Raw genomic sequence first — 22,757 nt, 5'->3', positions numbered from 1 at the left:
TACTGAGATTGTTCCCCCACTGCACACACATGCACTCCCCCCTATTCTTCCCACTGACCCCCCAACAGTCCATGTCCTTGACGCCCAGCTCAGCTGATAGAAATCCTTTTGTCTTTGCTCTGATGCCCACAAGTCATCAGAAACTTGCTGTGATGGGTCTGGCTGCAGCCACATTTTTGCATCCAGCTTGTTTAAAGACCATAGGAGCAGGTCTGCTCTGAGGTTCCTCTCCTGCTCTCACACTGCTCTCAGGTGCTCTGGAACATGTTCCTTCTCTTTACATCCTCTGTGGAGCTCTTTCATTCATTCACTCATCTTTTTTTCACAAGTGCATGTTTTCTCATGGATAATATCTTAGTCTTAATCGGTGCTCATGCTTTCACTCACTGTTTCTCTTCTTTCTTTTCAGACAAACATCAAAGCAAACAAACTTCCAGAGCATCCAAACCTCCAATTCTCAATCCTTTGTGGGTTTTTCTTTATATTAATGACCAGCATTCTTTACAATGTGAAATTCCCCTTTCTCCAGTCACCTTGTTGTGCTTGATCCTGCCTTCTCAGGTAGCAAAGCACAGTGCAGTTGTAACTCTGCCAGGCCCATGTGTCTATCTCTGCATTTTATGGCAAAGTTTAGCATGTGAAACAAGCCATCCTGAACACAGCTACCCCTGGCACAAGTGCATGAAGCTGAAAGGAATAAGAAGGGGATGAAGGAGATGGAGGAGAAGAGGGTTGTGAGTAGGCTGGTGAACAGGCAGGTAAAAAGTTATCATCAAGCATGGCTCCGAAGAGTTATATCCTCCCAGGCTGAGGGATGAGTGAACTTTGCATGCAGCTATCCCCACAGCCCACCCTCTCCAAGCATGTCCCTCTGCCGTGCAGGTGTTGCCGTCCCCGTGCAGCACTGGCAGTGTGTGGTGTATCCCAGCACAGCCTAACCAATGTGCAGACTACTGTACAATCTCGTAGTCCTGAACAGGTAGTCTGAACACTGGGCAGACGGAGTGGAGCCTCTGCGATCTGCTCTCCGGCTATCAGCAGCTCATTAGTCCTTTCCCCTCCCTGCTTTTGGGATGGGGCTTTGGGGGCAGAGATGGGGTGAAAGAAAGTCCAAGTCCTGATTGGAAAAAAAAAAAAACCAAACCAAAAAAACACCCTCCTCTGGCAGCTGGGAAGAAGAAATGTTGCTCTCTGCATGTTTCCAATTTGGAGGAAACTTCCAAGCTCCTTCCTCTTCCAGTGCTGGTTATCAGGCTGGTACCTGGTTTCCACCTGTGGTATGCCGCACCTTTTTAGAAAGAGAAAAAAAATAATCAATTACTGCTGTTTAGGGAGGAAATGCTGTGAAGTCTTGGCTGTCACCCAGGTGTGCAGAACTTGTTGCTTCATTCAACTCCTTTTCTTCCCCGTAGAGCTGTGTGGGAGGATTCCCAGGCCCCATGCACCCTCATCTCCTTCTGCCCAGTTCTGTCCTGTAGATCAGCCCTTTGCCTGGGGTCCGGAGCAAAGCTCAAACAGGACCAGCCTTTGCTTCCAAGTCTTCGGAAGGGTGCTTTGACCCACCTTGGCCAGTTGCCGTTGCAGCTCACCTCTGGCTACTGCAGGAGCAATCCACATCCCCTATTTTTCTCCCCCCTCCACTATGTCTGGCATTGCTGAGCCTCCCTCCCTCCCTCTTCTGGTTTTTGCTCCCTCCCTTCTTGCTTCCCTTCTGTCCTTCTGCTTCAATTGACGTGGCAGTGGAAAGCTAACTAGACTCGAGGGAGGAGCTTGCTGGCTGCTGGGAAGGCCGGAGGTTGGCAGGAAGTGAGCCGGCTGACGGATGGGGTTGTGGGGGGAAAGAAAGGTTCCCTACCCCGCATGGAAACTTGAGGAATGCTGTCGCTTTCTGTGGCGCTTGGCTCCCATGTAACGATTCCAGATGTTAGCCCTAGCCCGTGCGGTTTGCTCCCTCTCTCCCTGGTGCTGCAGGGATAAAGAGGGCTTTATGTACGCCACGCGTCTCCTGTCCAGGGTCCCCTTCTCGTGTGTGCATGCTGGTGGACAGTTAAGACTTGTGGCCGAAAAAATAACACCCAAAACTCCCAATTTGGCTCTGTGCGCTGGGGAAGGGTAACCAAACCTCTCCTTTTCACGGAGGTATGCAACAGTTTGCATGTGTTGCATTTTACCTCATCAAAGCAGGTCAGATACTCTGGGATGGTTCATGCCTGCCCTGGCACAGGTACAGGTCTAGGAAGAAATGTCTCTTTGTCCTTTGCGAAGGCTGGTGGATGTTGCTGTGACCTTAGAGAGGTCATGACAGTGGAGTTTTGGGCACTGTAGCCTCTTAAGCTACTCAGTTTCTGCCTGTGCTTTCTTATATACCCTCTGATGGCTTCCTAGGGTTGCACTTAGCTGCATGTTTAAATCTGCACATTATTTCAGCTGATGTAAATAAAAATCTTTTACTTTTGTGCAGGTAAGTTGGTTACCATTGCTGTGCTTACTAAGCCAACGGTAATGATTGTCGTTAATCACATGAGTCTAGGCCTAGTGTCCACAGAGCTTTGTATTAAATCAGCTTAAAATCTTAGAGTGTGTCATTTAAATTAAACCAATGCAGCTTTCTGATGTAAACAAGCCATTACAGCTGCTTTGCAGCTTGGAGCAGTGATGGAAGTGTCCAGTAAATTTTGTCCTGAGAGTGACAGTTAAGTGACACAGGTGGGCTGTGATTTAGAAAGATGGTCTTGAGATTCGTGTATGTTTTGGGATGACTAGGGCTTCCTGGAAGAATCACAGCTCAAATTCAGCTCTTCTAATGTGCGTTTTCTTTGCAAAGACAAGAAGCAGAAAGCAGTTGGTAACATCTTGTTTGGAGGGGTGGGGGGGTGGTTCAATTTAAAATGTTCAGCTAACTTGCTTTCAGATATTCCAAACTGTTTTTCAGAGACTTCTTCCTAATAATCTTGTAGTGTGCATGTATTCATGCAGTGTGTTTATTATCAATTATGATGTTAATGCTTTTCCATTTAAGTAGAGTTTTATTACAGGAGTCCCCAAAATGTTGCGCAAGTTTTAACACAGATGATTTGACTGAAACTCCAGTCATCTCTGGGCAGGTTTGTTTACCCATAATGCTTTACATCTTACAAGAAGGAAAGGAGATTAAGAGGTTTAAGCAAGATGAATTTCTCCTAATTTCACACAGCCACCAATTAAAACAATGGCAATGTTCTTTCTCATAGCCACAGACCCTTGTCTCTGTACAAAAGGAGGTGTTTGTCATAACAGCTACAGGGAAACCTTTAATTAGTTTATTTGTGCTCCAAATGCAAACTGAGACCTAATAATTCTGCCAATTACTTTCTTGTACTGTGAGTGCCAATTTTCAACCTTAGGGGAGCCCACACATGCATCTGTCAGCTTCATTTCACATGTACCCAAGAGTAGGAAAATTTAACTTGCTGTTGAGGCAGTCCAGTTGAATGGAGGAAATGCTTTGAGTCAGGCTGGCTTGCTGCCTGCTGAATTTTGTGAACTACTTGTAGGCTATTACCTACAGGATAGCAACAAACAATTCGGGTGATAGTGCAAGCCACTGCTGTCTCTGGCCAAAACCAATCTCTAGAGTTTAGCCACAGTCAGGAGGTGTGCAGCCACAGGAAGGATGTTGCAGCATCAGGCTGCAACTGCAGCATCCCTTTTTTCCTCCAGCTATTGTGCTTCACACCCCACAATCAGAATGGCTAATGGATCCTGGTCTCCTTCCTGGCCATGTGTATTTTCTTTCTTTGGTAGATGCAAAGTACAGAGCCATATGGCTGTATCTGCACTATGTTGGGGGCGGGGGAGTAATCCTCTGGCACTTATTCTGCCTGTGCAAGTAGCTTGCAGTCATCTCTTTCTGCAGCTCTCCATGCAAGCAGTGTGACTCCCATTGGGAGCAGCAGCCCTGATTAGGCGTAGCTAGCCCTGTAGCTAGCAAGACTTGCTAGCCAACACTGAGCATCCATGTTCTGTTTTTTACGGCCAGTCTGAGTGCTTCTCACACTTCACTACCCCTCCTTGGCCTCATGGCTCTACAGATTAACTCGCAGCCAATGTGCATGTTTTACATAACATATACTCTGCTGCTGAGAGAGTTTTGCCTGATTTTTTTTTCTTATAAATGAGGGGAGATATCTTATGAGCAACATAAGTCTCTTGGGATCAGACTACTTTCCCATTTCGATATGTGGTGGCTCTTTCTTCTCTCCCCCACCCCCCTCCAAGTCTGGAAAGCTAGAGAGAGAAGCCCTTTTCCCCTCTTGGCCAGGATGCTATTCAGCCATAGCACATACTGCCAGATTGCTAACATATGGGCAGAGGGCTCAGCCAAAGTTTTGAGAGGCTCAGCCCTTGGCAGCTCATTCCACGCTTTCCTGTCTCTACATTCAGGAAATGAAGTCAGAGTGTTGATATAAAACAGGCTGGGTTGAAAACTGAGAAGCTGGAAAGACTGAAGTGGGGGGACTAGTGGGGGAGGTGTGGGGAGATGGAGAGTGGCAGGGGCCGGTTGCAGTGTGCATTGCCCTGCAGCTTGTGTGGGTTGGGGGTTTCTTGCCTCCATTTAAATGCTCTTGCTACCTCAGAGTCAGAGGACTGATATTTTATGCTGGCAGACAGATATATGCGTCTTCCCACTGGTGTATGGAAAGATCAGTATGCAGAGATAGTGTTGTCTTGATCATGCAGCAGCATTTATGCAAGAACTTGGAAGGGGTGAAAGTTGAAACTCTGGCAAACAGCATATATTTCCATATCTGGGACACAGGATTCCCTTACCTTTTGACTTTTTTTTTCCTGAAGAATTACTCCATTGCTAAATTTCTATGGAATGATGTGGTTCTAATGCAGAATTATTTTTCTCGGTCAGCTTCAACATCAGTTATTTTTTTTTTACTAGCCCAGAGTCTCTGTGGGGTGGATGCAGGGAGTTCCAGCAGGGATGGTCTGTCTTGCCTAGGGACTCAGCAGTCGGTGTTCTTCACTTCTAGGTCACTAGTTCAACCTAAACCCAAAGTAATAGCAAGGTGGAAGCTGTTTGTGGCTTACAGAACCTGAAGTGGTCTGTGTGGCTCAGACCAGTAACTGGCTGATAGATGTCCCATTGCAAAAATGCTTGCCCGCTTCTAATCTAGACTGATCAACGTTATTAAAAATCCAGGGAAATTTGCTTGGAAGAGCTCTCCTGCTTTCATAGCCTGGCATCTTTGAGAGAGCATGGAGAGTCTGGCAGCTACCCAAATGATCTCTTCTGTTTTCTGGATGCTGGCTTCTGGGTTATTCTTGTTGCATAAATTTTGTAACAGACTGGTATAGTTTGATCTGAACTGTGTAGTGTCCTTAGCAAACTCAAGTCAGTTTAACTGAAACTTAAGAGGAGGCTGGGCTGGACCTGCCATCCTCTGGGTGTTTGAGCTCAGCAGCTTTGTCATCCTTATCTGCTGCTCTGTCTGCCCCTCTTTTCTAGCTAGCTCTTCAGGATCTCAGCTCACTGACTGTCTTTGTTTTTCCATTCTTGTTTCCCCTGAGAGTAATCATGTTTTGTTGTTTCCAGCCAAGGAAGGTCTACAAACACACAAGATGCTCACAAGGGGACAGTCACACATGCATGCTTGCACACAAAAGCATGCTCTGTTTCTATTTCAGTCTTGGATAGCTGCGTTTTGCCTTTTGGAGACCAGCGTGATGGCTCCCTCTCTTGTTATGTTGGGGTATAATACCCAGCTGGAATAGAATGTTCCAAATGGGAACCTTAAACCAAACTAACTTCTGTTAATTTGCTGTAGATCTAAATTTGAGACTAAGCAGGGAGGATGACTTCTGAATGTAAATGTAAAAGTTAAGATTAAGCGTGGTGTTTAAAAGATGATACTTAAGGTCAAATTGAGTTTGGTTTTTGAATGCCTTGTTCTGTGTTTAGCTGGAGATGTCTTACAGGAACCAGACAGGAGGGTTGTGGTTGCAGTTACTCTGAAAAATGGGTCCCTTAAAGTTCTCTGAGTCTGGTCGCCAGAATTTCAGACTCTGGTTTTTAACATTCACCAAGCAGTAAAGTGCCCGTATTACTTGAGTGTCTAATCATTCAGATCATGAGATTTTTCATTAATGAGCATAGTTACTTGATTTTTTTCAACACAGGGGGCCTTCAGATAACCTTACAGTAACATGTATTATTATAGCCAGACCTGGTCTTTGATCATCTTATGCATATTTATTATTGCTTAGTGAATACTTTAACAGGGCTCACAGTAACCAATAGAGTGTAGGACAGTGATGGGATGAAGTGAGAAAGTCAGCTTTACTGAAGAGGTGAATTTAAGTTGATATAGTTCATAACTTCTGTGTCAAACCAGCTTCTCTATCACAGGCCTGGCTTTTCTTGAACCTGGATATAGGCTTGTAGTGATGAAAAGGAAAGCACTGAGGTGGCGACAGTGGGGCTGTGAGGGCTGTTGTGCCCCCTCTCTGACCAGCAGCAGTGTTCCCCCCGTTAATGCTGTCCTGAGAACAGAGGTCTGAGGAACCTTTCCCAGGCAGACCTGCTCTGGGTGTCAGGTGGCTGGTGAGGGTCTCGGTGCTGACTGAGCCCTTGCTGGGAAGAGTGAGGACCTTGATGTGGATCACAGCCTGGGGAATTGGGACAGTGCCGTGCTGCTGCCTGGTCCTGGAGGAGTTAATGGAGCGGGGTTGATGGACCACAGGACAAAATCAGTCAGAAAGAATAAACTCTGGTTTCTAGAGGCCCCTTTTTCTTACAGACTGAAGGGACCAGAGGACCTGGGTTGAGAATGCCTCCCTGGTGATGTGGGGGCTGTATTGCTGATCCTCTGTGCTGGCAGAGTAGAGAATTCATTTGAGCAGTGAGTGACTTGTTACTGATTCCCTTTTCAGGAGAAGGAGAAGAAGTATATGTTACCAGTGGATAACCTGAAACTGCGAGATGTTGAGAAGGGGTTCATGTCCAGCAAGCACATTTTTGCTCTCTTCAACACTGAACAGAGGTATGCTCACATCTCAACACTCCAAGCTGTTGAAGCTACGGACAGGGTTTATGTAATACTAGATAGGAGGGAGTAGAGATGAGTGTGTTGGGATAGCTGTCCAGGGAGGATGTGTGTATCCTTTAAGGACAGCCATTTCTGGAGGAGATGGGGGACTTCAGACTTCATTCCTTCTGATCTTACAGACGTGTACCATTTTCTTTCTTCACCAGTTCATGGCCTGCAGCATTACCTTAGGACTTCATCTGTTTGGTGTGACTACCTGTGTCTAGCTGTGGCTGGAGTATATATATTTGTAATCTATGTTCTTAATGGGTGATTAGGGAAAGCCATAGGAGATAGGGGACTGAGGTTGGCTGGAGAAGTCCAACAGTGAGCGGAATTGAAAAGGGAATCTTTCAAGCTCTGCTGAAATACACAATTTTGGGGGCAATCAAACTTGCTCATAAAAAAAATTTCCTTTCCCTTCTGCAGTGTCATCATGATGATACTAGCAAAAGACTAACTGTCCCTGCCTTAAAATGATAGGAAGACTCTCTGGTCGTTGACATCTTTGTCAAATATGGGCAAATCTCTGATTTGCAGTAGAGAAGAATAAAATGTTTGTCTTCCTCTCAGGAATGTTTACAAGGACTACCGGCAGCTGGAGCTGGCCTGCGAGACCCAGGAGGAGGTGGATAGCTGGAAGGCTTCCTTCCTTCGTGCAGGAGTCTACCCAGAGCGTGTTGGGGTAAGTTACAGCCATAATAATGGGATGAGAAGGAACACAGCATGTATCTTAAGAAGGGTAGCTTCATCCTCTTATGCTAAAAATAAGTCTGTGAAGGTTTTGTCTCTTTTCTGAGCAGAGGATATTTTTGAACAAAAAAATGAAGTTTTTGGTATGTCCTGCTGCTTCCTTTAAGGAAGCTTGGGATAAAGTAACTGGCAGCTTGAAAGGGGGCAGAGGCTGCCTTGATAAACCCTTCCAGCTCCCTTGTTCTGTGGGCATTAAATTTCCAATATAAGGAGGACATTTAACTACCTGAATACGAAGTGGTATGTGTCCGCTGAGCGAAGGCACCATTCCTTTTCAGTAACACTTACTGTACAGCCTTGTTAGGAGCTTTCTGTCTGCTTAGTAGCTGTTTTCCCATTCCTTCCCCCACCCAATTAGGAAGGGATGTTCTTTGAATTTTTCTTCTGCTTGGTAGATACCTTAATATGCTACTTTAGCAAGATGTCTTATCTCTTCCCTTAGCCTTGTCCCACAACACTTGCTGTCAGCATTATGCTCTGCTTTAAAAGTATGTTCTAGAGAATTGTGGTATGTGTTCCTGTTCAAAGCCTTCCTGTTCCTCTGTGAGAGGAAGCTGCTATAAATAGTTTTCCCATTAGAAAAGTGATAATTGCTAATCTGTTTGTATTTGTTGCTCCTAATAGACTTCTTGCATTCATCTTCCCTGTTACACTTGAAGACTGTGGGTTTTTTGCCTTAAAGCATTTCCTGACAAACTGATGTGATATTAAAAAAAGAGGGTTAGGGATGGACCTTAACAGTGACATGACTTCAGATGGGCTTTGAACCAGACTGGGCCTCCTAAGCACATACTCAAGGGACACGTGCCACCTATTGATGTGCAAATGGAGTGGTGTGACATAGGAGCACTGATCACTAGGTTGACTGTCCCAAAACCCTGTGTAAGGACTAACAAGCAGCCATTGCCCTTTGTTGTGAACAGTTAAGATTTACTTTGCAGATGGTCCCATTTTGACTTTTGGTTTATCAAAGCAATTCACTTGTTTCTCTTCCAGGGTAATCTAGGTATTTATGTATTTTTAGTGGGATTGGTCTTTTGCTTTTTCAGTGCTGTTATGGGATCTTCTCCAAATTCTGAGACCAACTAAAAGTCTTCTTTTATTTTTTTGTCCCTTTTTGTTTTAACTTTTTCCACATATGCTCAAACTGGCCTGCCAGGACAAGGACAAAGTAAGTCTGACTCTTTCTGCCTGTGTTGCCCTCTGGGGCTCTCACCAGATAGTGTTCTCTTGTTTTTCCCTTTTGTCACAGTTTCCTGAGAGACATTTGCTTCTTCTCCCTCTTTGTACCTTCTGTTGGATTGCTGCTGTTCATTTCTGTTCTTGGTTTGAGTTTTCCTTTTTTTTTTAGTTCTTCCTTTTTGTATGACTTCTGAATCTCAGTACAAACTTATTTTGGGGGTTTTTACCCTCTTTTTTTTTTTTTAAATTGTCCAGTTTGACATCCACTTCCTTTACTTTGTTTCTCACTGAGAACTTGCATTCTTCATTATGTAAGATCTTCCCAGGAAGAGCTCAAATGAACAAAAGAATTTGCCCTTTCTCATATATTTTGTTCCCCAAAACAAAAGCAATTTCCTCCACTGCTGAAAATCCTTCAGACTGGGACTGTTCAAAATAAAGATTTTTCTTTATAAAATTAAGGGTTTTTTTTAAAATAAGCATTGAGAAAGACCACAGTCTTTCATGCTTTGCTGCTTTGAACTTGATCCCAAATGGATGAGCCTTGGCAATTGCTTGCTGCCAGACAGCACAGTCCAGGTGTCGTGGTTTAACCCCAGCCAGCAGCTAAACAGCACACAGCTGCTTGCTCACTCCTCTCCCTTCTCAGTGGGATGGGGGGGAGAATTGAAAAAAGTAAAACTTGTGGCTTGATAAGAACGATTTAATAACTAAAATATAATAACAGTAATAAAATAAAACAATAATAAAAACTATTATAACAATAATTGTAATGTGAGGGTATGTAATAAAAAGAGACACATAAAACTCGAGAAAAGTGATGCACAATGCAACTGCTCATCACCTACTGACTGATGCCTGAGCAGCAATTCACCCCTCCCGGCCAACTCCTCCCATTTATATACTGGGCATGATGTCCTATGGTATGGAATAGCCCTTTGGCTAGTTCGGGTCAGCTGTCCTGGCCATGCTCCCTCCTGGCTTCTTGTGCACCTGCTTGCCAGCAGAGCAGGGGAAACTGAAAAATCCTGAACTTGGGATAAGTGCTACTTAGCAACAACTAAAACATCAGTGTGTTATCAACATTTTTTTCATACTAAATCCAAAACACAGCACCAACTACTAAAATTAACTTTCTCCCAGCTGAAACCATGACACCAGGTTTTACCTTACGGAAAGCTAAACAATGCATTTAAGGCAGACAGGAAGATTCATCTGCTTGGTGTGAAAGAAAAGATAATTATGACTTAAGATGCAGGATTTGCAGTTAACCTAGAAAATCTTCCTGATCACTTTTATTCCATCTACTTGTGGTCGTCTGAGGTATGCAGTTATTTCACCTCTCTGTATCTGTTTTCTCATTTGTATAACGAGGCTAAAGATGCAGTGTGTCAGAGCCTGTAGGGCTTAATTTATGGTGAGTGATTCTCAAGTTTAAACTGAATCTGGGCATGGAAAACCCAGCTCAGATGAAGAACCTTTCAGGAAGTTGTAAACATTATAAATATAGCTTTGAGTATTCACTACAGCCATAACCTGTGAACAGTGGTCAGCAGTCTCTGTTGCCTTTCACCTTTGTGTAGTAATTTTCTGCTAAGAGATCAGCTTTATTGTTAAAGCTCCTCAGATCTGAGCTGAAGAACTCTGTACAAGCTGAGCTGTGCATTGACAATCACAGCTCAAACTGTAAGTTTAAGTTTCAGTTATTGCATGCCCTTCCTGCGTGTCCCCTTCTTTTCTTAGCGCTCTGACAAGGTAACTTTGCATTACATTTGAAGAATCAATGTTTCTCCTTTTCTGTGCAGGCCAGTGAAGCAGAGGAGAATGGATCAGACAGTTTCATGCACTCCATGGACCCTCAGCTGGAGAGACAAGTGGAAACGATCAGGAACCTGGTGGATTCCTACATGGCAATTGTCAACAAAACCATCAGAGACCTCATGCCGAAGACAATCATGCACCTCATGATAAACAATGTACTTATCAGACTGTGGTCAGTGGTGGTGGGGAGACACAGAGGAGGGAAAAAATAGGGAAGGAGAGAAAGAATGAATTAAAACCGAAGGCAACTTGGAAGGAGGAAGAGGTGGGGACAGAATAGAGTGTTTTGGGGAAGACAGTGGAAATTGATTCCCCCTTTGTGCTTGTTTACAGACTAAGGACTTTATCCATTCGGAGTTGCTGGCAAACCTCTACTCCTGTGGTGACCAAAATACGCTGATGGAGGAATCTGCAGAGCAGGCCCAGCGACGTGATGAAATGCTGCGCATGTACCATGCCCTGAAAGAGGCCCTCAACATCATCGGGGACATCAACACCAGCACCATCAGCACCCCCATGCCCCCACCGGTGGACGACTCTTGGCTGCAGGTGCAAAGCGTACCATCTGGACGCAGGTACCAGAGGCTCAGGGGGAGAGCCCCACAGACCTGCCTGATGCCTCTTTAGTGGCTAGCTGGGGCCTCCTACTGAGACAGGGAGTCCTCCTCTTTCCCTCTTCTCCCTGTGGATGAAGAGCTCTGGGTACTTGTGTTGGGAGGCTCCTAGGCCTTGACAGCCGTGTAGGGCTGCTACATCTTTACAGAGGATGTGGAGGCTTCTAAACCCTTAGGTTAGATGGGGCCTGAAGTAGCTTTGAAGGCAACCTGAAAGCCAAATGGTGGTACATAAAGTGACATGAAACTAAAAAAGGAACACTGAAGGCAGTGTATGGGGACCTGATGGTGACACAGAGGGATCCCAGGCCTGTTGTTGCAGTTGAATTTCTCCATTTGTTTGCCAGGTCTCCTACCTCCAGCCCCACGCCACAGAGGAGAGCTCCCGCTGTTCCACCCGCCAGACCTGGGTCTCGAGGCCCAGCTCCTGGACCACCTCCTGCTGGTGGGTCCACGCTGGGTGGTGCCCCCCCTGTGCCCTCCAGGCCAGGTGCCTCTCCTGATCCCTTTGGGCCCCCACCTCAGGTTCCTTCTCGGCCTAATCGTGCTCCTCCTGGTGTCCCCAGGTAAGTCCTGAAATGCTGCTCCATACAAGTGGGATACGTCCAATTTTTGAGTAGCAGCCATGGCAGTACTTAGCCTGCCTGGACCATAGAAGGAGAATGGAGTGTGTGGTCTTTGGCTATTTGAATTGGGTCCATAGGCAGGAGCATCGTTGTCCACTGAGATCTCATTGTACAGATGAGGCAATGTCAAGGCAGCTCTCAGGAACAGAGGGGCAGCCTCTTCTCTGCACAAACCTCTGTGCAAAGCTTGGGGGAAGAGGACCATGTTCCCGAGGGCTTTATTAAAGCAATCGTACCAATGCCTCTGCTCACAAGTAGGTGGTGGTCACCAGAAAAATCACAGGACTGGAGTGACAGTATATCTTTCAAGGCAGTTTCCCTCTGTGTAGGGCTCCCCAAAGTCTGAAGTTGCCCGTTTTTCTCCTGGCCTAGAGTTCTTCAAGGTGAGTTGGAGACACCTTCATTTAAGCTGTTCAGATGCTTTTTGGCTAGGAAAATATTACAATATCACTGGCAGAGAAATGGATTTTTTTAGGCATTTTTGTTGCTTCTGTAATCAACTTGAACGTTTTTCCAGTCTAGGGGGTTCAAATCACAGGGCTTTGGTTTTTCCATTAGGAGACTTAATTCCTTTCCTGTCAGTCACTTCAAACTCAGTTCAACATAGTAATAAGGGATTATCCCCTGTGCAGCTAAACATGTGTTCCTGAACAGGACTTAGGAGGCAGTCTGGAACTGGGAATGCTTTTGTGTTGGGTGCTTGGTCTCCCCGAGAGGAAGGGAAGGTAATTTCAGAGTAAAGAATGAATGTAACCAGAAACTCCCCAATGACATGCCAGAGGGAACACTTCCCTCATGGAAAATGCATCTCTTCCAGTGGATGCTAGTGGCACACGTCTAAAGCTTTGCCAATTTTTGTGAAAACACCCAGATGGTCAATGAGTGGTGATGGTATGTGGCAGAGACAGTTCAGTCTTCCTCCTGTGATAGTGCCCCAGCTCATACTTGGTGCTGCCTGTTTGGAGGGGAAGTGTTCTCTGCCCGGCTGTATCCAGCCCAGAGGTGGATGAGTCCAAAGAGATTGTAGACCAGTTTGACTCTGGTGTGTGCAAATGGTTTTACTTTCTTGGTGTCTCTGCCCCAGTCCTCCCTATGCACCTTGATGCAGCTCCCACAGTAGTTTGTCCACATGTCTCAGTGTTGCCCCAGGGACTGCAGTCCTGCTGGTGGCACCTGTGGATGTCAGCATGCCTCTACTGTGTATTTTGGCTTTTGCTTCTTGTGACCCTGCTTTTCCATATACTGTTACTTTGTGATTTTGGTTTTAGTATACTTATGCTTCTTTCTGTGTCCATCTTTCTTCTTTCACTCAGTTTCATTTCTTCACTCATGAAATATTCTATATACCTGATCATCATGATAGGATTCCCCAAAAGGGCTGAAATGAATTGGCCTTTTTTTAAGACATCTGTCAGCCTATCTTAATGGCTTTTCTGCCTTTTGCATGGGGTAGAAGGGTTATGGGGAAGGTAGGAAACAGCTCTGGAGCAGAGGAAAAAAGTGTGTTTCATACTTAACTGAGCGATCCCTTGCTTTAGAAGGAGAGATGGTAGGTTGGATTGCGTGCTTCTGACTGCCCTGATCTGGAGTTGAGAATGTAATTCCAGAAGCTGTGAAGTGATGCTCATTCTCTGATCCCCCTCTCTGATTCTTCCAGTTGTTCATAGACTCCTCCGGATCCTGATACCAGCTTGTCATTTGAGTTCACTGGTGAATGGAGAATTTCCAATGACAAGGGACTCTTTCTCTTCCTCTCCTGTATATAGAATAAGAATGTTCCCTGCTAGCACTTGGACTTGGGTCCTTCTGCCATGGGTGAACGAATGCCATCTCCATTGTTGCTTTTTTAACACCCATCTCTTCCCTTGCTAACCAGGCTACACTAGTGTGTGTGTGTGAGAGGAGCAAAGCTCTTGTATATGGTGTGAGTGGGCTTTGCTGTAGAAATTGGTGTTACGGAGTGAACTGGAAGTGCATGGTGGTGGCTGGATGTACTTTGCGTGTGTAGGCACACTGATGCCCGTGTAGAAGTTTGGCAGTTTTGTGCCTCCAGTTTGTGTGAGCATCTGATTTTATGAATGATGAACTTACACAAGTGTCACTCTACTTCTTTCTCATAAACATAATTGTATAGACACATGCTTTCATGTATAAACACCACATGGTCCATTTGCTTGCACAGAAATGTTTTCCTGCATATAATTAAGGACACTTACAACAAGACTTGCCACCCTGCCACTGTACTTAGCATTTATTCCGTCTACTATGGAAGTCCATATTGCCAAATACATACCTTTGGGAGCTTAAAGTTACAGCCAATGTGAGGTCCTGTCTGTGTGCAACAAAGGACTGAATTCGAACTATATGCCTATTGGAGCTATGAAGGAGGATTTGCTCTGGAAAAGAGAACTATGAAGATACTCCTCCAGGTAATTTAGGCTCTTCGGTTTAAAGTAGTTTGATAGAAACTGTAGGTGAAAGAGTTTAGGCAAGCTCAAAGAAGAAATAAGAAAGTTTAAGTGAGAATGACTTAACCACTGGGAAAAAAAATCTGTTGAAGGCATTAATGGGTTCTCCATTCTTTGGTACATCTAAGGAAAAAGATGCAAGTGATCAGCATCACTGCGACAATAACTTCACACAGCTTTATGACTTGAATTATTCAGGAAGTCGGAGTAGCTGATCGCATGATTTGTGACCTTCAAAATATAAGCCTTCACCTGCTGCTTCCCTTTTTGGGTAGTGCTCAGGACTGCGTCTCCCTCTTTCCTGAGCCATTTGTTTCAACTCTAGCATTTCATATGGTCAGAAGATAGGAATCCTCAGTGAAAGTCAAGGTACCTGTGCCAAGACCTAGGTATACCGCTGGCTCAGCAGGTATGAACATCGGCCTGGATGTGTGAGTGGTGGGTGAGTGAGCAATGGCCTGTAGGTGTGCGAACAATTGCACGGCTTTCAACGCACCCCTGTGCCCAGCAGCGTTCTGGCTGTGTGCAAAGATGATGCTGTGATTGTGTGTGTGTGTGAAGTCCTGCACGGTGGAGAGCAGTCCGACCCAGCAGCGCAGGCTGGTGCCGTGTTCTGGAGGGGGACGTGTGAAGGTGTGTCTGTGCAAGCGCATGTGTCTCTGTTCCACCTTCCTGACAGTCTGTGTGGCCTCTGCCTTGAACTGTCTGAACTGCCATGTTGATTTCATGTTGTCTTTCAGAATCACTATCAGTGACCCCTGAGGACTGGCAGCCACGGTACGTTTTGCACTCTCCCTGCAATGCATGAGTCACTGTGTCCCCATCCTCCATTACTTTGCTCTGCAGCTCACCTCTGCTGCCTAGTTCTTGTATTAGTAACAGGGTCCCTTGTCCAATGAACCACCTCTGCCAGGATCTCATAAAAGGAGGAGTCTTGAACAGAAAAACTGGCTGATCAGAGACAAAGCAGCTGCTTGAGCTGCAGGAGCTGGGAAAGCCTCAGTACCTGACTTAAGGTCACCAGAGGATCTTTTTCTGCTTCTAGATAGAGGAGATGGGATGGGGGAATGAGCTCTGGCAACAAGGACTAAACTGTGTGTGTCTTTCATTTGGCTTATATCCACACTGACGGGGAGATCAGCTGAGTGAACTCTGTTTTGATTTGGTTTGTCAGCTCTGTTAGGATCAAGATAGAGACTTGGGGAGCTGTTAGTTCAGACTCCTCTTCTTATATTCTAATGTCTGGCTGGAGAAGTGCTCCCATCCTTGCTGTGTCCCTAGTGCTCACAGAAGGCAGGAGGAGTTTGGGTTGCTAATATCAGGACTTCCATGTCTGAGTGCAGGGGGACTCCGACATTGAATGTTCCCTGTTACCCTTGTGTCCCATCATCAGTTAGAAGCGAACTCCTTTTGCTTGTTCTCCACTTGACCCTTTACCTTCTAGGTTACTTTTCTGCTTCCAAACTGCCTTCTCTCCTCTGCCTTCTGCCCCTGTGAGAAGAAGCGTTTAGTGATTCATATCCCCCCCAAACACTCTGCCCTGACCTCCTGCCTGTTTCCCTTTCCTATCTCTCCCTGCATTTTGCAGCCTTATACTTGTTCAATGATGTAGCAGGGTACTGGGGCAGGTGTAGGTGTACTCTGTTGGCCCAACAACTCTTCCTTGTCCTGTTAATGCTGAGAGTGGGGGCATGAAGAGGGAGATCTAGCAAATTCTCCTGAGTCTTTTTTCCTGCGAACTTCCAGCCCTTATTGACAAAGAGGTTAGAGAGGGCAGAACAGGGCAGGTGTGGGTTTTTTGGGCCCCTTCTCCCTTTCTCTGTGGATGCTGTTTCTTGAAGTGAAAGGTCTGACTGAGGAGTGGAGCAGCAGCAGTTTCTGTAGGTTCCCTTGCTGCTGGTTGTGGCAGAGAGAACTGGGGGTGGGGAGTGTGTGCTGAAGTCCTATCTCAGTGGGAATAGCAGAAGTTCAAACCCCTGTTCCAGGGCAGGGGAGGTCACAGCTAGCCCCCATCTTGCAGCAGATGGTGTCTGTCTCTTAACTGCTGCATGTAACTGCAGTGAGAGCTGAGAGGTGCCACATCACATCAATGCAGGGATTTTTCAGTGATTGACATGTTCTTTGAGGACGTCATCCGTCAGCCCTCCTCAGTGATGACACACTGCAGAGGTGTTGGAGCAATCCGCAGTTTCCTCCAATACTCTGCCTGCAGCCCTAGAAACGTGTGTCTTGGTGAACAACCTCAGGAAAGAGGCTTGCTGTTGTCTGTACCTCATTCTGGGACTCGCTGTTATGGGGCGTTCCGTTCTTAATCTGGCATAAAGAGCACCAAGGAAATAAAAATTAAAACAACACCAAAAAGCAAACGACTCAAAAAAAAAAACCCCCCAAAAAAAAACCAACCAAAACAAAAAAACCCCAAACCAACAAACCCCCACCCCAAACCTTTTGCAGCCCAAGGGAATAAAAGTAATGTTCTACCATCTCTGTTAGGACCATATCAGCAGAACTCTCTGTTAGGCTGTTAGTTTCTAGATAGGACTAGCTCAGTGTTCTAGTCTGGGTGTGGCTTGAAAGACTGACTTCAAGGGACATGACAGTCAGTATAACACATCTCCTTGGGCTCCTGACAGGACTCAGGTCACGCTTCCCTTGACCTGGAGACTACCACAGGCTTCCCCGTGAGCAAAACTTTGTTTCTTGTTGTTCTGACGGAAGAAAGTGACTTTTCAGTGATGTAAAAGGGCTTGGCTAGCAATGTAGTGGGACAGACTGAAGCAGCATTTCAGGGGTGAATGTTGCTGTCTGAGAGACTTCTCTGTCCTTTTTTTGTGCTGGGAAAGTTTTCAGCCTTTTGTAACCTTGCCAGGCAGATTCTGAAAGTGTCTCCAGAAAACCTGAGCAGAGACAAAGCCTGTAACTTTAAAAAGTGACAGCCTCTCCCCCTAAAATACCCTGAGTGCTGAGAGAAGTAAGTGTCTGCAGAAATCAGTCGTAGTACGCTACAAAAAAAAGCAGCCCATCTACCTGAAAATTATTTGTGCTCCTTTCAGCCCTATTCATTCTGGTAGGGTCAAGCAACCTCTCTTGCCAGAACACATTACATGGTCCAGCAACTTCAAGCATCCTTTTCATGTAAATCCACAGTCTGTTAACACAACCTGTCCAAACTCCTGAAATGCAAACGGCCCTTCAAGCTTCTCAAAAAATGACTTCTAACACATGTGGCAGTGTCGCAGCATCTCACTGAAGGTTGAGCTGCTTTTGTAAGGTTTTAATTCAAGTGCTATTACTGTTCCAATGACAGTAGTAGCCATTTACATGGCTGCGTTTACACATGAGCACCCTTCAGAGATAATGCACAGATCCCTCATGTCATGAAGCTCAGGTTCACAGATTCCCCAGCTGTAACATCTCATTACAAGTTCTGCTTCTGGGAGATAGTATTATTTCAGCATCCTTCCAAGGTGGTTGTAGCTTCCAGATTAGCTCAATCCCATCATTATTTGCTGTACAGGAGCAGTAACTTGATTGGCATGCTGACAATGGGGTCTTGCAGTCCCCATTGACACTTTCAGTTGAGGAAATAACATTTGGAAATGTTTTACTGCCTTAAGCTTTTTTTATATATCATTTCCCAAGGCAAGGAACAAGTGGTTGTAATTGTTTTGAGATCTGGGCCTTAATAGAGATGGAGCAATAAATTCTGTTGAAGTCTAATAAACAGGACTGTAGAGTTGCTCTGGTTCCTTTGCTAAAATGAGGGAGCTTGCCCCAATTTATGGGAGTATAGCTCCTCTGGTGCCAGCATGATTATAGACTTGCAGTCATTACACAATGAAGACTTCCCTACCTCAGAAGACTGTACTGGTGCAAATATCCTCCCCTCCCTCAGCCCCTGTGTTAGGGGAGGGCCTTCATTGCCAGCAGGCAGTTGATTCTCTGTAATCTTAAGTTAAAGCTTCTCAGTGTGGAATTGTTCAGGCATTAATTCCAGGACACCTGGTTCTGTATGATCAGTGCAAATACTTCCTCTCTACCTGGTCTACATCCTGTTGGGTTTGCTCTTTGCATTTCGGGCAGTTTGGACTGTAAAACTACTCTGGCTTGGTACTGAACAATTTAATTATCATAATGATGCACCATCATGTGTAGATTGTTTAGGTTGCAGACACTGCAGGGAGCATGCTTTAAAGGAAAAACATAGATTGGACTTGTGACTTACAGAACACTTTTTTTATTTGTAGACTTCTTAAAACCCGTAGTCTGAGTCTGAAGCGATCTTTCAAGTAATGAGAGAGATGGCAGGCGTGTTGTCTTCTGTCTTCTGGGGTTTTGTTTTTCCTCAGTCCCTTACAAGAAGGAGATCCTAGAACACTTTAATCTATGCAGAGGGCAAACACTTGAGTTGCTGCCCACTTACCTAGCTAAAGGACCAGCAAAAGAGCTGAAACAGAATGGAGTAGCAATGGCTGAAGTTCCTTTTACTGAAGTAGAAGCTGCATTTGCTGAGCACCAGAAGTAGAGAACTGAAAGCAGCAAGCTCGCCCCTAACATCAAAGATCAGTGTCATGTGTTGGAATAGGGAATCTCAGGCTTGCCCCGAGGGCAGGGGAAGAAGGTGCTCCTCCAAACAGCCAAGAACCTCTGACAGCAGCGCGTCTCAGAGGACCCCATCCATGCTGTGTGACTGTCATGTGCTTGATACAGGAGCTCACTGTTGTCCATGCTTCTCAACTCTCATCCCAGAGCCAGCACACTCACTGGCAATAAATCTTTGCACTTCCAAATTTTGGAAGGAAAGCAAAACTGGCTGTCCAGCGGGTTGCTTTGCTGGGGATCCACGCTGTGCAGAAAGGCCAGTGCGAGGCCTGATGTAAACCTGTAAGCCTCCTTCGTGGAGTTGCACTGAAGTAGTTTGTGCCTCAAGTTTTATTCTCTTGCTGGCTCAGGCGAGGTGGAGAAGCATGTGTGATTGTGACTGCGATTGCTGTGCTAACCACAGTGTGTGTTCTCTTGTTTTTGTTTTCTGCTTTTTCACAGCAGAAGGGGCCCTGCCTCACCTACTCGACCTACCATAATCCGACCGGCTGAACCGTCCCTCTTAGATTTATAACTCGAGGCTGTAGACAGCTGGCGACGAATGCCGTGCTGGCGGCTTCCCCATTCCATCCTCCCTTCCACAGCCACAGTCACTCCTCTCATCCATCCCACATCTCTGCCTCCCACCACCCCTTCCTGGTGTGTCGTAAAACACTAGCCTAGTGATCGAGCTCTTCGTCTTCACTCGTGCGTCCTGTATTGCTTTGTGAGCGTAGAGTAGCCTTCATTCAGTGGCATGGATCCCTGAAGTACACAGGCTCCCTGGAGAGAGCAGCTGCAGGGACGTCCTTAAGTCCGAGTGGCAGCTGTCCATCCAGTAATTTCATCTGCCTGGTCTAGCCTGGATAAGTGTCCTGCCTGCACCAGTTAGCTGTAGCACCTAGGACTGATCTGTAGCTATTTTCTTTTCTTGTAGTTAAGAAGACGAAAGCGTGACTTAAAAATACTGTCAAAACATGTGACACCGTTAGGAACAGATTAAATGTCCTGTGTATTAGTTTGACTTCTAAGGTGCAAAAATTCATGTTGGGAACAGTGCAATCAACTTGATATATCCAAGTGAGGCAGGGAGATCAAGAAAGGGGGGAACTCAATGGATTGGCATAGTCCTGCTAGAGTGAAGTCTGAGATAGCGCACACACCTCAGCGTGCAGGGAGCACACGGACCTGCTCGCGCTCAGCTCCCCGAAAGAGCTGGGGAAATCCTGCTGGTGACGCACTGGCTCCTGCCAGCAGTTGTCTTGCATCATCACTTTTGGCTGACTTTCCTGAACCCAGCAGGGAGAGGGGAATAGATACGCTGCTCCCCCCTTGCAAACGGACAACCAAATGTTTTCAGGGAGTTCGCTGTGTAATGTTTTGTTGAAAATATTTCTGCTTTGAACAAGCACATCTTTCAGTGTTTTTGGGTACTGTGGTGACTTCTTCCGTAGCCTTTTCTTCTTGCATGTGGATGGTATGTGTTTGGGGAAACGTGTAACCGTTGTTGATCGCAATTCATCTTCTTAAGGTTTGGTTTTTACTTTTCATGCTACGTGTATTAAAAAATACTTGAGAATTAAAAGTATAACAACCCTGTACATCTCGGATGTCATGTCTCTACCAGAGCTAACTGAGCCACCTGTGTTGCAGGCTTTCAACCAGGCCTGATTCAGATTTAAGTTATCTTATTTCAGTGCTATTGCTCTTTATTTCTGTTGTGGATCCTATTGTTCTGATGCTAGTTCCTTTCTGTATTTTAACTATTGTTTTACTACTTCTCCCCCTTTTCCTTCCCTTCCCCTTTTCCTTTTTTTCTTTGTTTTTCTTGTCTTTAAACTCCAGCCGGCCGGGTAAGGCCAGTCCCTCCCGCCCGGAGAGCCCAAAACCACCATTTGACATGTAGGCCTGCTCCCTCTGAGACTCTTTGCCTGCCTCTTAGCTGTTCTGTCCTGGAATGGTCTGACTCGAATCTCACACATGGCTTGTTTTGTTTGTATTTTGTGACACACGCATATCAGATGTGATTGTAGTGAAACTGTTTGGGTTTTTTTTTTTTCTTCCCAGCTGCTTAAAGGAGTTAAACAAGTATATTGTAGTAATGAGAAACATATCTTTACTGTTATAAATATCTATAAATATATATATAAGATGAAAAATCTATATATGTCCAGGTGTTTAAAGCCATTTGTGCTTCCATGTGGATTTTAGGAAATACTTAAGTAGGGAAAGAATATCTATATACATATATATATACACACACACACACATCTAAAAAGTTAACCAAATCCTAATGTTGAGTTTTTGAGCTGATTGTTGAATTCTCTGCTGTGTGCAGTTGGGTTATTGTATTACCCCAGACTTGTGGGTGAACTGTCTCAGTGCTGGTAGTAGCTGTGATGCAGTTTGTGATCTACCTGTCACTCTTGTTTATTGGATGAAATAAACTATCATTTCTGTATAATGAAGGTCTCCATGACTAGAATAAAACCATCTCTTTCTCTTGCTCTTTCTCTGGGTGATTTTCAAACTGTGTTTAATTATAACCTAATCTTTTCATCCCATAGAGCTTAAAAAGCTATACATGCAAGCAGGTGCTATCACTGATAGGGAAGGTGGAACAGATCTGCATCAGCAGTGGTGTCCAGGAGCTGCAGTAGAGTGAAACAGCTTGTCAGATGTGGAAGTTAACTCCCTTTCTCCGTTGTAAAGGAAAATGCATGGAGGTGCTTCAGTGACTGGACATACAGAAGGTGGGAGTTTTGCACACAAAATTGCTTGGTTTTAAAAAGGAATTTTTGCCTAGGCTGTTTGTGGAACACAGCAAGTGGGTGTTGAGTTGTAGTTTCTCTGCCAGGTGGTCTTTTGGGCCCGTATTTGAAGTGCAGTCTAACACACATGGCTGTCCCTATTTGGGAGTTGCTCTTAGGCCGAAGAGGGATTTCTCCCCTGATATGAACTGAGTAAACCTGTTCCTGCTGCCTCCATGCCAAAACAGTGAGTGCTGTAGTCTCAGATCATGGTTGCTGCTTCTCACCGTGACAACCATGTTTCTCTGTAATTCCTGAATTTACCACTGTTGTCATCCCAACAACTGCAGCAGATTTGTTAAGCCCCTGTGTAATGGGGCTCCAGCCCTACTTCTGCAGGAAGGGACCAGGAGCACTGGGGTTGCTGACTTAAATCACTGTAACGTTGATGCCTGATCCAGCCGAGTGCTCTTGGCTACAGCTGACTGCGATACCTGGGGCATCTCCCTAGCACCCTAGTAAGACTTTAATAAGCTAAAAATCTCCTTGAAGGTTTTATTTGTAGTAGATACTGGTGTGGGTTGAGTGAACAGACTTGATCTCTAGCAGTCTCTCTGTGTGTTCTAGCTCTGTCATCTTATTGTTGTGTTGTAACTGCAGCTTCTATGCAACTGAGGCAATAACCATTGCTTGCCCTACTCTGTCCTATTTTTTCCCCTCACTGGAACTGTTCCATCTGTCCCTGGTGTTGTATATAGGATTGTTCTTAAAGAATATTATATTTTTGAAGGCTCAATAAGTATCAGAGCCTTATTTTGCAAAAGTAGGAACCTCTATTGGCTGGTTGTCAGAGGTTAAGCATGTTTGATGACAATACCTGCTACCC

General features: G+C 45.4%; 1 protein-coding gene across 19 annotated transcripts in view; it reads left to right on the top strand.

Moving 5' to 3' along the window:
- The window catches only part of DNM1 (dynamin 1), a 69,521-nt gene extending 47,890 nt beyond the window's left edge, over positions 1-21,631 (top strand). For 4 of the 19 annotated variants that reach the window (XM_074890957.1, XM_074890951.1, XM_074890955.1 and 1 more), the window contains 7 exons: positions 6,922-7,031; positions 7,650-7,761; positions 8,989-9,000; positions 10,817-10,987; positions 11,166-11,407; positions 11,794-12,012; positions 19,584-21,631. In XM_074890957.1, coding sequence (XP_074747058.1) covers positions 6,922-7,031; positions 7,650-7,761; positions 8,989-9,000; positions 10,817-10,987; positions 11,166-11,407; positions 11,794-12,012; positions 19,584-19,656 — 939 coding nt within the window. In that variant the 3' untranslated portion in view covers positions 19,657-21,631. Of the gene's footprint in view, positions 1-6,921; positions 7,032-7,649; positions 7,762-8,988; positions 9,001-10,816; positions 10,988-11,165; positions 11,408-11,793; positions 12,013-15,280; positions 15,318-19,583 lie in introns of all 19 variants that reach the window. The other 15 variants (XM_074890961.1, XM_074890960.1, XM_074890958.1 and 12 more) reach the window with 12 other exon arrangements.
- The last annotated feature ends 1,126 nt before the right edge of the window (positions 21,632-22,757 follow it).

This window comes from Strix uralensis, chromosome 21 (genome assembly GCF_047716275.1).
Source record: "Strix uralensis isolate ZFMK-TIS-50842 chromosome 21, bStrUra1, whole genome shotgun sequence".
In the NCBI taxonomy this organism is placed as follows: Eukaryota; Metazoa; Chordata; class Aves; order Strigiformes; family Strigidae; genus Strix; species Strix uralensis.
This window is presented reverse-complemented; position numbering and strand designations above follow the sequence as displayed.